Here is a 13,541-nt window from a genome sequence, read left to right as displayed (position 1 = left end):
CAGAGTAGCTATTTCCAGGATCTGTTACTAGACAGAGCAGCCATTCCAGGATCCGAACACGCCTGGAAAGTTCTTGAAAAGTCCAGAAAACTGAAACAGTCTTTTGAAGGCCTGGAAAATGATAAGCTACTTATGATTTTCAAAAGTCAATAAATGATCAGTCATGATATCGTAAAAATGATATTTTGAACATGATACCTGGAAAATGGCATTTTTGACTTAAAAGTCCTTGAATATTGCTGAACAAAATCTTAAGAGTCCTTGAAATTGAAGTGACTCTGAGTGTGTGGATCCTGTATTTCAGATACAGTTATGCACAGTCAGTCTATCAGTATCAATGTGATCTTGGCATCCCAGCTCATGAGATCGTGAGAATATAAATTTTATCAGTAATTTTTAGCTCATATTTGGTTTTATATATAAATACCAAAAAGAGCTTATATGATGAGTCTAAGTGGCGTCTGTATATTTGTGGGTATGTGCGGATGTATGTCCGTCACACACAAAGGCTCCCATACCGCCAAAGCTACCGTCTCAGTATTTGGTGTACAGGTAGATGTAGGGGTTGAGATGTGAATTTGTTCAAATGAACACATCAGTGTCAAAAATGTGCAAATGAGGTAAGAAAAAGCGAAATTCTGAAACAGGCTTGAAACAGGCTTACTCCACTGACTTGAGTCATTTCCTGTCATTGTTTATGAACTGTTACATATTAACAGACCTGCTCAAACCATAGACAGTAGAGGGGAGGAAGACCGTCAGTAGAGGGGAGGAAGACCGTCTATGATCAAACTAAGGGGGGCTACCTGCTTTCTGCTATGCATGTTGCTAAAGTTGACCTCCAGTACCTAAAGTTTCAGACCTTAATTACTTTTATCATTCTTGTTTTCTGGTTTAAATATTTCTTGTTGTTTTTCTGGTTGTACTGTGCAGAAATCATTGTCATAACATCAACGTAGAATTTTCCTGCACTCACAGATAGAAACAACATTTATTGTTGATCTTTGGTACCCATACCAATTCTGATCAAATTTGAGCGACACCGTAAAATTGCGGTATTTTTTGTCCTTCACAATTTCTTTGGATGTAAGTCGATTTTTCAAAGTGATTGAAAGTTCAAGTGGTGTTCAATAACCATGCATAAATTAGCATAAATTAAGCATTTATTGCAGATACCATGAGTTGCTGGAGTATAACCCCTCCCCTAGTATAACTGCAGTTTTGTGTTGCCAAATTAGGGCTTATACTTGGACAAGTATGGTATCAGTACAAAGGACTGTTGTGTGATATACATATTGTATCACAGAACTTAAATTCCTTTCAGCAATAAAATGTACATATTATTGCAAATAAATAGAAGACTTTGACATATGATCAAGTGCTTTCTTTTGAGACAGTAATGTACATTTAACAGTGCAATGAATGTATAGGGAAATTGAAAGTGTAGATATCTATACCATTTTCAACCAAGTGTAGCCTCAACTCTCCTGTATGTATATTGTAGCTAGCCATGAATCAACAAATCGTACAGCAGGGAAATCATTAACATCATCATCATGTAACTTTGTTTCAGGTTTCAAGTGCATGGATCGGCAGTGGTTGTGCCCATGACTTGAACGATCTGAGACGTGTCCATCAACTTCTAGTGTCATCATTGGCCAAACTAAAGACTGGGAAAGGAGCATCGTCCATGTTGTACAGTGAGAGTGCCACCACCATGGAGAAGCTAGCTGTTCTCAAAGCATGGGCTGAGGTATAGTCACATTGTGCAATTCATCATTTGTTTAACTGTTATTTCTTTGGAAAGAACATAGACCCTCCAAAAACAAAATGTGTACCAAAATAGTGAGAAACACTCATAATAGTTTCCAAGGGATATCTTAAGTCAGTCTGATTTACAACAAAAGGAAGAGTATCTGTTTACAATGATGGATGTCAAATTACCAACCAAATCAATGTACCTTTTTTTGGCAATGAAATTATTAAGAATATAGATTCATGTTACTGGAAGCAGGGCAGCACTGCTGTATGTCCTGTAGTATGATTTTATTGATATACCAAGGCAACCCTAATGTAGAATGAATTTCTAACCTTTGTAAGATTTACTTGCATAACACTAAGGAAAACACTGTAGCATTCAATCTGTGTTGTGAAAAGTAAATGTCTTTCAAATGAGACTGAAATGACTAATCAAGATTTTGACGTCAGATTAACAATGGCTATCCATCACATGTATTTCATGATTTTACGAGTTAATATATCAGTGCATACATGAATTTTCATTGATGCAGTTTTCATGTAAGATACTACTGTTGTGTATGACTTTTCATTAAGATACAACTACCCTACCAAATCCATCTTTTTGTGTTTCTATTCTAGGTATATATTGTTGCCATGCAACAAGATCAGCCCTCTTCAAATCAGACTGCAACGGGTGCATCCAATGGCAACAATTTTGATGAGGAAGATAAGCCCACAGAAAGTTTATTGACACTAGTTCAGCCCGAGTTAACATCACTCAGCAGGCACTGGCTAGCTGCTCTACGTGACCATGCCTTGTTAGCACTGCCGCAAGCGTATTCCAGTCAGCTGCCACCAGAGGGCGGTACATTCTACAATGCAGAGACCATGGACAGTGCTAGGCCACATTACAGGAAGTCATGGGCACCCATGCTCTATGCTGCAGCCCTGTGGTTGAATGATAGGGGCTTTGCCAATTTTAACAAGGAGAAGAAAGACAAGCGTTCAGGCATTGAGGGCAGTATTGGCGATAGTGCCATGTCATCCATGTCAGAAAGGGGGATGTCAATGTCAGAGAAAACACCAGATGAGATAAATGCAGACAGATTTTATCTCATTCAAGGTAAGTTTATACATCAGCAACTTTTGATGATTTTTCCACTTGGTTTGTTTTGTATGTCAATTGCAAGTACTGGTTCTACTTCCCAAAGCATATTGACGCTACTGTTTTGCTTGACACTAACAGCATCTATATGTGTATGATGCACCATTTTTACATTTGAATTCTAGTCCTGACCAGAATTCACTTTCGAGAAATCACAGTGCAGCCTACACTTGTACAGGCAGAGTTGAAATTTCGATTTGACTGTACAAGTTTGGGATTTATCAGGAGCTCAAATTGTGTAAAAGTTACATTTACAGGGTCATAAAGTTCTCATTTCTGAAATGTTTCAAATCCATCAGCAAGTGCCTTTCAATGTTTTGTTGTGTTATGACTTGGACTATTACGGTACTTGAAAATAATAATTACTTGTCAATTTTGGAATCAAATATGGCCAGTTGTCCATCTCAATATCCTATTAATGAGATACCTCCATATGGATTTACTTTAAAAGTTGACAGGTTTGGACAGTGCAGTGTTACCAGATAATCCATCATGTTTTTCTGATTTTTGCTGAAACAAATCCTGTCATTTATTTGTACAGGTATCTGTGTAGAAGCACTTTGCAACCCAAGGTCATCAGAGCCACTGGAGACAGTGATAAAGTGTCTCAAGGCATTGTACATCATGTTAGATTCATCATTGCCGCGTAACAAACTTGGAGAAGACCAATCACTAGCAATAGAACTGCTGAATGTTCTGCACAGACTCCTACTGACCAGAGAGATGCCGTCCATACAACTACTTGTCATGGACGTCGTCAGACAAGTCATCAGGGCAGCTGAGGAACATCTTGAGAAACAAAAACATGAGTTTGGTAAGTAGAGAAGATGATCCATCTGACCTGTGGAAAGTGTAAATGATCATGTTGTCCTCTGTATGTTGAATAACCCATCAATTCTGCCATATGGTGGCCAAGTACAAATGTAAAATGTCATTGTATGCATGAAATGGCAACTTACTCCGTTAGCAATTTAGATCATGATAACTACCAACAGGTGATGGTTTTATTCAACTGGTTTCATTTTCATCATTCAACAAACGCTCAATGGATTAGAAAGCAACTAGAAAAAAGCAAAGACACATATGAAAGAAAGATATAATACAGGACTACTGCTTAAATACTGAAATTGTTGTGCTGGAGATGTAAACGTTGTTGCTTATTAACCTGTTCATCCCCAGTTCCCAGTAAACAGGTCCACAGTCACCATTGATAACAATGGGTTTGGGCCAAACCATGGTGGTGGAAGGGTGAAATGAATCTCCTGTTTTGTTGTTGCAGAAAAATCTAAGGATGAGGGCAAAAATGGCAAAGGTATAGGAGAAGGTGGTAATGATGGTGAGATTCTACCTGGCAAATCATTGGTCTTTGCTGTGTTGGAAGTGTGTCTGTGTGTACTCATCAGACAGATTCCAGCTCTCAATCCATCCATGCCAAGCTCAACAATTCAAAGCATTGGTAAACGGCTACAGCTTTCAGAAGAGAGTAATCAGCTGGTGTCACAGGCAGTGGCTGTAATGGCCAGGCTGCCTGACCTTTGCACTCCATCAGGTTAGTAGATATTCTATAGACTAATAACATCTTGTGTGTAAAAAAAGTATGTATGTATTTTGATATCAGATGTTCAAAGCAGGAAAAGGCAATATCGATACTAGCTAGAACTTTGCAAAACATCACAGTTTTGAGGTGTCAGGTATTCTTGGACTGATATTCATTAAAAAAGTGCATTTATAAAGACCAGACTGTGATTCTCTGTGCACAGCAAGTACCGTTAGTTGTGTTTTGAGTGAGGCAGAGTTGTCACAAATCTATATCATACCCTTGTACATTTGTCATGGTCTCAGGGAGATTACTGACTTCCATAGTGCATGATGAGAGGTACATGAATATGCACCATTGATAATTAGTCTTTGTCAGCAGATACAATTCTAACTGATATACTTGGCATATATTTGCACTAGTAGCATTAGATATCATTGACATGATAAGATGCATGCATCTGGTGCTATGTATAGTCAAACCCTTTGATGTGACATAATAACATATGCAGACTCCTGTGATACAAATAGGAAAATTAATTTGAAAATGAAAATGAAATTTGGCCATAAACACAGTTGCAATTTTTTGTCCAAAGCACCTTTTTTTGAAGTACGCACATGCATGTAAGTAGGTTACAAGGTATGTGATGAAATTTAAATACAATCTACATAGTTGTCGATATTATTGTTTCTGTAGTAGAATACAGAAAAGTGTAATGTATGAATTCCTTCAGCGTTGTCCCAGTGAATGGCAGGGCTTTGTGTGTTTAGACCCTGAATTACTTCAAAGAGATCGTGTCAGTAAAATCAGAAATCAATCCTCTTCACACAGGGAGTGTATCAATACTTCCGACTATCTTATTCCTGACGACTGGTGTCATCAGGGAGACAGCCATTTCAACAGGAGATGCCAGTGTCCCACTGCCAGTGGCAACATCACTACAGTCTCTGAAAAGTCTGTTGTCATCTCACTTGCTTCACAATAGCCAGTGTTCTGAAGAGTGGATCAGTCTTCTGAGGAGTGCGTTAGCAACAGTTCTTGACCTGCCAAAGCAAGGTGGGTAGTTGGATGTTGTGTAGAGTACAGTTAATATAGAATGACAGAGTGTGACCAGTATCAAGAGGAAATATCTGCTGCTGGACTTTCTATACTACCAACAGTTAAAATAATTGAAGCAAGTTTCTTCCTCCTAAATTGCTTCAGTACAAGGCATAGAGATATTTTCTGAACCTGACAAGAATTACACATTTTTACACGTTGTACACATGTTTCCATATTTAAAGACTTGGTGATTTAATTTGTGCTCATAGTAATTATCGGAATATTAATATTCATCATGTTTGAAAAGTACAAGTAAAATTTATTTGGCATTTCACAACACAGTTCTTAACAATAAGTTTGACTGTCCTTTCTCTCATGAAAACTGACTGGTGAATGGAAAAGTCAATACTTTCACACTTATTGTCAAAAGAAAGCCAACAGTTTACAACTGCAACCTGTACTAATGCATATTGAAAATTAATGTTGTTCATTACGTCATGCACATCATTCAATTTGTATGCACCTTGAAAATAAAAGTTAAATTTCTGCAAATTTTGACACCAGAGAAACAAATTACCTTAAATTTAGGCTAATGAGCAGTGCCTCAGAAGATTTTAGCCAATTGATTGGCTTAAATTTAATGTTCTAATTGAATAATTTAAAAACAGCCAATCAGGTAGAGAATAGCCCTTGTTTCATACTCCTTAAGTTGCTGTAAATAACGACTATCCATTAATCATATATAATCTGCAGAGCCATTGTACATCTTTATCCCTATGCTAACTCTACAGGGAAAATTTAAAATTTTTGATTTTCACTCTAATAAGATGGCCAAATTTCATTTACTCAACTAGCTTCAAAGTGACCCCACAAAAGTAGCATAGCAGATAAGTATTGTAAAAATTGTGATGTCGAAATTTGTCCCTGAAGTGCATTGTACCTCTAAGAGAATATCAAAACAAGGTAATCGAAAGTCATGTGTTATTTTCCTGTCTAGGTGACAATGTCAAAGAGAGCAGTAAAATAGATGAAAGTAGTGTGATGTTGGCTGTGGCAGTTTTTATCCTATCAGCTCCTACATCAGTGACGACTGTTCCAACGCTTCAATCACAGACTGTCAATCTCTTTGTCTCAGCTTTCGACTCTAGGAAACAGATGGTAAGTGTCTTCAAGATATTGTCATTTTTTGGCACCATCTCATTATGATAGCTGTCATTGCAAACTTTCCAACATGGCAATACATTATGCATGTTCATAGTTAACTAGTTTTGTAGCTTTCCAATCACTGCAAGACTTTGCAAAATAAACTTTGGTTGCTTCCCTTTGTTTATGTGAAGCTGCTTTGGCTGCGGTCACCAGTTTTGGTATAGCCACCATTTTCAAATTTCAGATATGCAGGATATGCACAGGGGATTTGTTGAGATGCGTTGTGTATAGCGACAGACGGGTCCCATACGCACAGATGCAGATGGGACAACCCCTCCCTTTAAAGCACAATGCCCAGGGCAAGCATATCCATGATTGGAGGATGGTGAGTTTCATATCCCGGTATGGCCAGGATGCCTGATTGGCATATCATTGCATCATTCACTCAACCAACTTACCAGTGAAACTCACCTTTCCTTCAGCATGCAATGCCAGTCAGCTGACAACTCACCTCCTCACACAAATATACCATTCACAACCATTCAGTCACCCCTGGCTGATATGTTGAGAGACAAACACATATTGGGATATTTTGTATTTTCAGGTACGTGTCAAATGCCTTCAAACATTGACATCCATCTTCCAGCACCCAAGCAAAGAAGTCAGTACTCCATACATTCATGCATTAGGACCTAAGATTGTAGAATACCTGCATCAAGTCAGTAGCAATAAATCTCAATATGAGGATCAGTTCACAGTGGTCATCGAAGCACTAAAGTCATTAGAAAACTTAGTGGCGCTTACTGATGAGTCACATCGTAAGTATAACGTCAGTATTTTCCTAATTTGGCTGTGGCAATAGGGCCGTCTGTAAATTACATCATCGTTCTGTCATTAATATGCAAAAATAAATATTCGTCCACATTTTTAGATTGCACTTTTGGAAATTACGTGCGCAAGAATGACAAAAAATACATCTCAGTGGGTGACTGCTGGTGTTACAATGAATACTCAGATTACAAACTGCAACAACAACCACGCATTCAACAATTACAAAATATAATGACAAAATTTGTCCAAATCTCAAGGAGCTATGTTGGATGTCGCATGCGTGCAGCTACATTTAGTTACAAACCTGTAACTGGGAACAGTGTTATTGACCATTTTCATGACCAGTTTATGACCTGACATTATTACATTTTCATTAGTATGAATCCACCAGTTTGATTTTAAAACTCAGTGCCAACCATTTTTCGGTTACTTTACTGCAATAAATTGAATATTTCTCTGGACAAAATGTTCATTTTTGGATGATGTGCAACACCAGAAATAAGTGGATGCAACATCATGTAGGGATTATGAGAACGACCCATTGGGTGAGGCAATCAGAGCTAGTAATTTCAGTATGCTCAAAATATATGCAATGATAGAATACACGTAAGTGTAGACACTAACTCTGTCAATTTTGTTGATTCACAGGAATTCAAATGGTTGCCTTACTTGTACCCATACTCATTTCATTTCTCCTGGACTCCGTCTCCCTGCCAAACGCGTCCAAGTTTAGCCAATCGCTCCACGACTACGCCCTTCAACGACTGATGAAGATCGGTCCACAGTACCCGACTCCATTCAAGACAATCATGAGCACTGCCCCAGAACTCAAGACAAAGCTAGAAGCAGCAGTGAGAGCCAACCAGTCACTGGCAGCTGCGGCCGCTGCAGCCGCCGCAGCTAAACCCAAACCCATCGCACAACCATCACAGCCGAGCATTAAACTGAAAACAAACTTTCTGAATTTTACTGGATAATTGATGATCATAGCATCACTCATTGGACTTTTCTGAACTTGTTTATTCTTGTCAAACTTGTTTATTCTTGTCAAGCAAGTTCATGAGGTGGGCCAGAGTGGAAACAGAAATCGAAGTTTGAATACTTTGTCATTTTGTATAGCGTTTGTGCTGTTCATATTGGTTTCTTAGCCATATATGAATACGAAAACCTTACACTGAGAGTGAGGAAAGTCCATATTAATCATTGAGCCCAAGTTGTCAATGTATAAATTACAAATTGGGGACAACTTTTTTTACAATGAAATGCAATTTGTTGCTAGTCTTTGTAGATTACAGCTCAGTTTATAATCATTTTTTTCAAAAAATAAAAACAAAATCTCTGCAAATAGGTGCTGAACAGTAACATAGAGATAAATTACCAAAGAGAATAGATAAGTGTAACATGTTTTCTTTGGACCATAAACTTCATTCAGAGATGAACACAGGTGTATATACCTGTGTACCTGTGTACTGTTTGACCCACTCAGAATGGCTACAGTAATGTCAACAAAAAGATCAAAATATTCAAAGATACTCATGTAAGACAGTGTGCACGATTGTGTACTGTGTTGAAATGGTGAGACTATCACATCGAAAGGACGCAAACGCACGCACACACACACATTCAGACAAACAACATTAACAGTCTTGCATTTCATGGCCTGTCGGCCAAAGAAAAAACTGAAGTGAAAAAAAGTCGTTTGGTTCTGCAAAATTGTGACTGAAAAAAAGAATTGGAATCGGTCATTTAAACTGCTGAAGATAAGAAGTTTGAAAACTTCATGCAGAATCATGTGTGATGTGTCATCAATCAGTATATTGATTTCAAGTTTGTAAAGTATGATACTGGACAGAGACTAGCATTGATGTGAGATATTTTAGAGGTATCAACCCTGCATTCTTGTAATGTCAGCTGTTGCACTCCGGAATATGACAGTGAAGTCAGGTTATTTGAAAGGATGTGGAGATGCCAAGATCTGCAGATGCAGTTCGAGTTATTTTGTCTTTGAGGCATAACTACAAATTATGTACCCGTTTCGCCATAAGGTTGTGTTTCGTCCCATTGTTTTGAATCGAATGGGAGAGCCCATTAACAGGGAAAGGGGGATGAGAGATTTAAAAGATAACAGTTAGCTTTTGGTGCAAGTTTATTTTGTTCAGGGTATTGAATTTCAGAATTTCAATTTTGGAGGGAGAGTTTTTACCGTACAAAAAAATGGTACTCTGATGAATGCAGTGAACTTTTTAAACTAACAATATGACATGTACTTAAAAGCACAAAGAACAATCAAATTTATATATATATGACATAATGTAAATGTTTATAGTCTGTCTGAAAATATGAACTTTGCCATTTTACTTTGCATGTGGTGCTATGATCTTTTGTGATGTTAATTATTTTGTGATACATGTAATCTGTGCAAATATTGCCAGTGCCATCTTTAATGCTTCATAGTTCGTTTAAAAGATGCATTTTAAGTAGGATGTAGATCTGTGGATATTCCACACTGGAGCTATTAGTTCACATTACTTCCTCTTTATACAAAAATTGAAAACTAGTCTGTGTAAAGTCATGCATAAAGTAAAACAACACCAAAAATTATGGTTTCTGTGGTAGGAATATTATCTTGCATGCGGACGTTCATTGTGTTACTCCTCACATTTTTTTCACAAATCTTTCTTGTCTACGTGTGCTTCTTTCTTTATTACTGACATCTCCCTCTAATAAAGATTACAATTCAACTGTTCTAATCATTCACAGACTTAGCAGTGCTCAAATGAATGGGTTAACAGAATGCAAATAAACGTAGTCACTGTGAAATGTAATATTACACAAGCATGGACAGATGTTTCCGATGTACTAGTCAATTCTCACTACCTTAAATAGCTTATGTCTTGTGCTAAGGGGTCCAGCTGCATGATATTGAAATGTGTTGTGGGTAAAAAGTCTACTTCTAGCCACAGCAAGCGTTTGAGATAGCGAACTGATAAATACTTTTAACGCAAATGCAATTGTATTCATAGCAAAAAATCTTTTGTTAGCGAAATTAGCTTAACGTGCATGTTTTCATCTTTTTGAACACTTCTGGAGCGAAATTTCTGTATAACCTAAAATTTTACTTTGGCTTCTGTAGTTATATGTGTTTTACCTGTAGAAATCTGTAATGTTGAAAATATGGTTGACCGCCTGAGACTTTATGCCTCACTTCAGTGACAAATTGTATTTCAGGTACTGAGAATTACATGTTAACCAAGTTTCAGACATTTCATTTTTTCCACAGCACAGAGATATTCTCACCTCACCATATTAATTGAGAAATTACCGGTATATATTTACAGAGATGTCTGTTTGATATTTGACTGTTTTCATTCATATATTTAATCAGCAGCTGTTTTGGTTACGTCTGCTGACATTGTAATTGTAATGTTATATTTTTGGTCAATGTGAAAGTTTTTACAAGTTAGTTGAAAAGTCATGCTCTTCACATTACAGGGGTGATATTCACTGCCTGATGTAGAATTATTTCAAGTCTGTTTATAAGCCAAAAAAAGACTGAGTAGATTAAGTTTGTGAAATATCACAAGCAAGTGACATTTTTTCCTTCAAGTTACTCCAAATAAGTTACTCAATAAGTTACTCCAAATGTTCTAGCATACTGAATTTTCAAAAATAATTAATACTTCTCAATGTTGTCATATGAAGTGAAAAGTACTCAAGCACCTTGGTAAAATTTTCGGATTTCTCATTTGCGCTATGCACTTTGTGTAGCCCCCAGTTGATTTTATTGAATTTTGCTTTTCTTTGTACATATAAAAGTAAATTATTTTGTTGAAATTTTTTACACTCTTTGATGTTTAAAATACAATGCACAAGGAAGTTTATGTTGTAGAGATAAATGTAGCTCGGAATCTATCCTGTAGTTTTCAGGTTCTGCGTTGCCCAAACTCAAAACTGTTCGCTCTAGCTCTATGTAGCTGATTTTGAAAATTTTTAGCAGATTTGCATATGAAGCATTATATGGAGTTGCTACATGATGATGTGTGGTGCAGTAGTTTCAAGGCAAACCATTCATATACTTTTGAAATCTAGAAAGTGGTTACAAATTAAGGAGACAGTTCGCCTAAGGTAGGATGCGCCTTGGGGACAGATTTTAGAACTATTGAACATATACAAAATTCATTTGGCCTACCACTTGTTGGGGCTCATTTTGAAGCTTATGGAGTAAATAAAGTTTTCACTAGCTTAGTTTTGTGAAAATTGAGAATTTTGTTTTTCCCCATACAGTTAACGCAGGGAGGGTGGCCATTTTGAATTTCAAATATTGGTAAATATTGGGTGATTGTTCTCCAGTACCAAAATTTGCACAGTGACCCCAATTTTCATTCTTGATTCTGAAAGAGAATGGTTATGAAAGATTGAGGAAGATTTGAGCTAAAGTATGTCTTTCATTTTCAAAGCCGAAACTATCTTAATTTGGAACCACACTTCCCCGGCACACTTCAGCTGTCATGGGCATACTAGCTATGAGTTGTCATTATCTATAGAACATCTTTATTTGTAAACGCACCATCATGGGGCAGTGGTTAGGGTACCGGACTCGCTATCTGAAGATGGTGAGTTTGAGACCCACAAGGTCCAGAGTAAGAGACAGTCGGAGGATGGTGAGTTTGAGACCTTAGAACAGTTTGTGCCCTTGAGAGCAAGGCACTTTACTCCTCTTTGCTCCATTGGGAAGTGGGTTATGGGTACCTCGTCCTGTAATTGTTTGCCTGTTGGATGATGGATAAATAAATAAATAAATCTTGCTCAAATTCCAGAATTCATGAAGCAATGCTAGATTCACATTTCAGGCAACACAGAGCACAGAAATTGCAGAACAGGTTCTGGGCTGGCAGAAAACAGAGCTAAAAAAATGTAATGGTTTTGTATGTATTCAAGCAATTTAAATGGAGCATTTTACCGTTTACTTTTTCATATACAAAGGTATGTAGATTACCAAACAGAATATTCAGCGAATGTGAATAGAATTTTAAGCATTGTTTAATAATGTATTGTAAAATTGTCCAAGACAGAATCCCAAATACACACTGCAGTAGACTGAAGTTGCATTGTTTTACAGGAGTATTTTTCATTATTAAGGTGCATGTATATAAATGAGCACTGCTTGTAGCTGACATCCAGAGTGTGACATAGTACAATCCACTACATATAAATATCCAGTTACCCTGTATACAGAAGCTTTGTTTCATGGTATGCTAATGCTGAAAATATTGCTTGAATACTCTCATACCATAGATTTTATTTCTTCGGATCATTTCAAGCCTAAAACACACGCACCACAAATTCTGAAGTGCCCACATGAAGACATTTCCAAAACAAAACATGCGTTCCAGATAAATGATAAAGCGTAAACACAATGTTGATCTTGTCAGCATATAAAACCAAAGAGTGATGTCCAGTGTTTCCAGGAACTAAACAAATCGTGCTTTACTGGGCTTTGTTGAGAAAAGGCCCAAGGGCTAGCATGTCTGCATAGTAAAGAATAGAACCTGAATTTTTTCCATTATCTATGATTAAAGGAGATCAAAAGCAAAATTCCTATCATTCCCCCATCTACCATAATGTCACTGTAAAGTGATCATGTCCAGAGCTCACTATCCCATCAAAACAAATAGTTTGTCTTTTTTTTGTTCAATTTTTTTCAAATTCTGAGGCAGTAGTAGACTGACATAAACAAAAATAACAGTAAAAATATTACCACTTTAAGCAAACAGTTAAAACAGAACTCATTGAAAAATTTATCGGTGGTCGTAGAGGGCATACAGGACGAAGCTATTCTTATTTTTTTTTGTGTGTAGCCCAAAGCAGAATATCGAATATCGCTTTGATAGTCTGGTTCGATCAAATACAATTCAGCTTAATATTCAGAGAACTTTTATAGAGAGACAGGCTTGCATCTGATATTTCAGGTAAGACTTTTCAGGAAAAATAATTTGTAATGCCCCCTTTTGCACTGAGATAACGTACTTCAGTGCAGGGGCAGGGAAGAAGATACACTGTCTCAGCTGATGGACGCCGCGC

General features: G+C 37.2%; 1 protein-coding gene across 1 annotated transcript in view; it reads left to right on the top strand.

Annotated features, from left to right (window-relative positions):
* Positions 1 to 12,562, top strand: part of LOC139150161 (HEAT repeat-containing protein 5B-like) — a 44,426-nt gene extending 31,864 nt beyond the window's left edge. Inside the window, 8 exon segments of the mRNA XM_070722345.1 lie at positions 1,574 to 1,753; positions 2,380 to 2,863; positions 3,447 to 3,719; positions 4,185 to 4,454; positions 5,274 to 5,498; positions 6,481 to 6,641; positions 7,234 to 7,447; positions 8,109 to 12,562. Of these exon segments, the coding sequence (XP_070578446.1) occupies positions 1,574 to 1,753; positions 2,380 to 2,863; positions 3,447 to 3,719; positions 4,185 to 4,454; positions 5,274 to 5,498; positions 6,481 to 6,641; positions 7,234 to 7,447; positions 8,109 to 8,437 (2,136 nt within the window). The 3' untranslated portion in view covers positions 8,438 to 12,562.
* The last annotated feature ends 979 nt before the right edge of the window (positions 12,563 to 13,541 follow it).

Source organism: Ptychodera flava, chromosome 14 (genome assembly GCF_041260155.1).
Source record: "Ptychodera flava strain L36383 chromosome 14, AS_Pfla_20210202, whole genome shotgun sequence".
NCBI lineage: Eukaryota > Metazoa > Hemichordata > Enteropneusta > Ptychoderidae > Ptychodera > Ptychodera flava.
The sequence above is the reverse complement of the archived record's forward strand: the minus strand, read 5'-3'. Positions and strand labels throughout refer to the sequence as shown.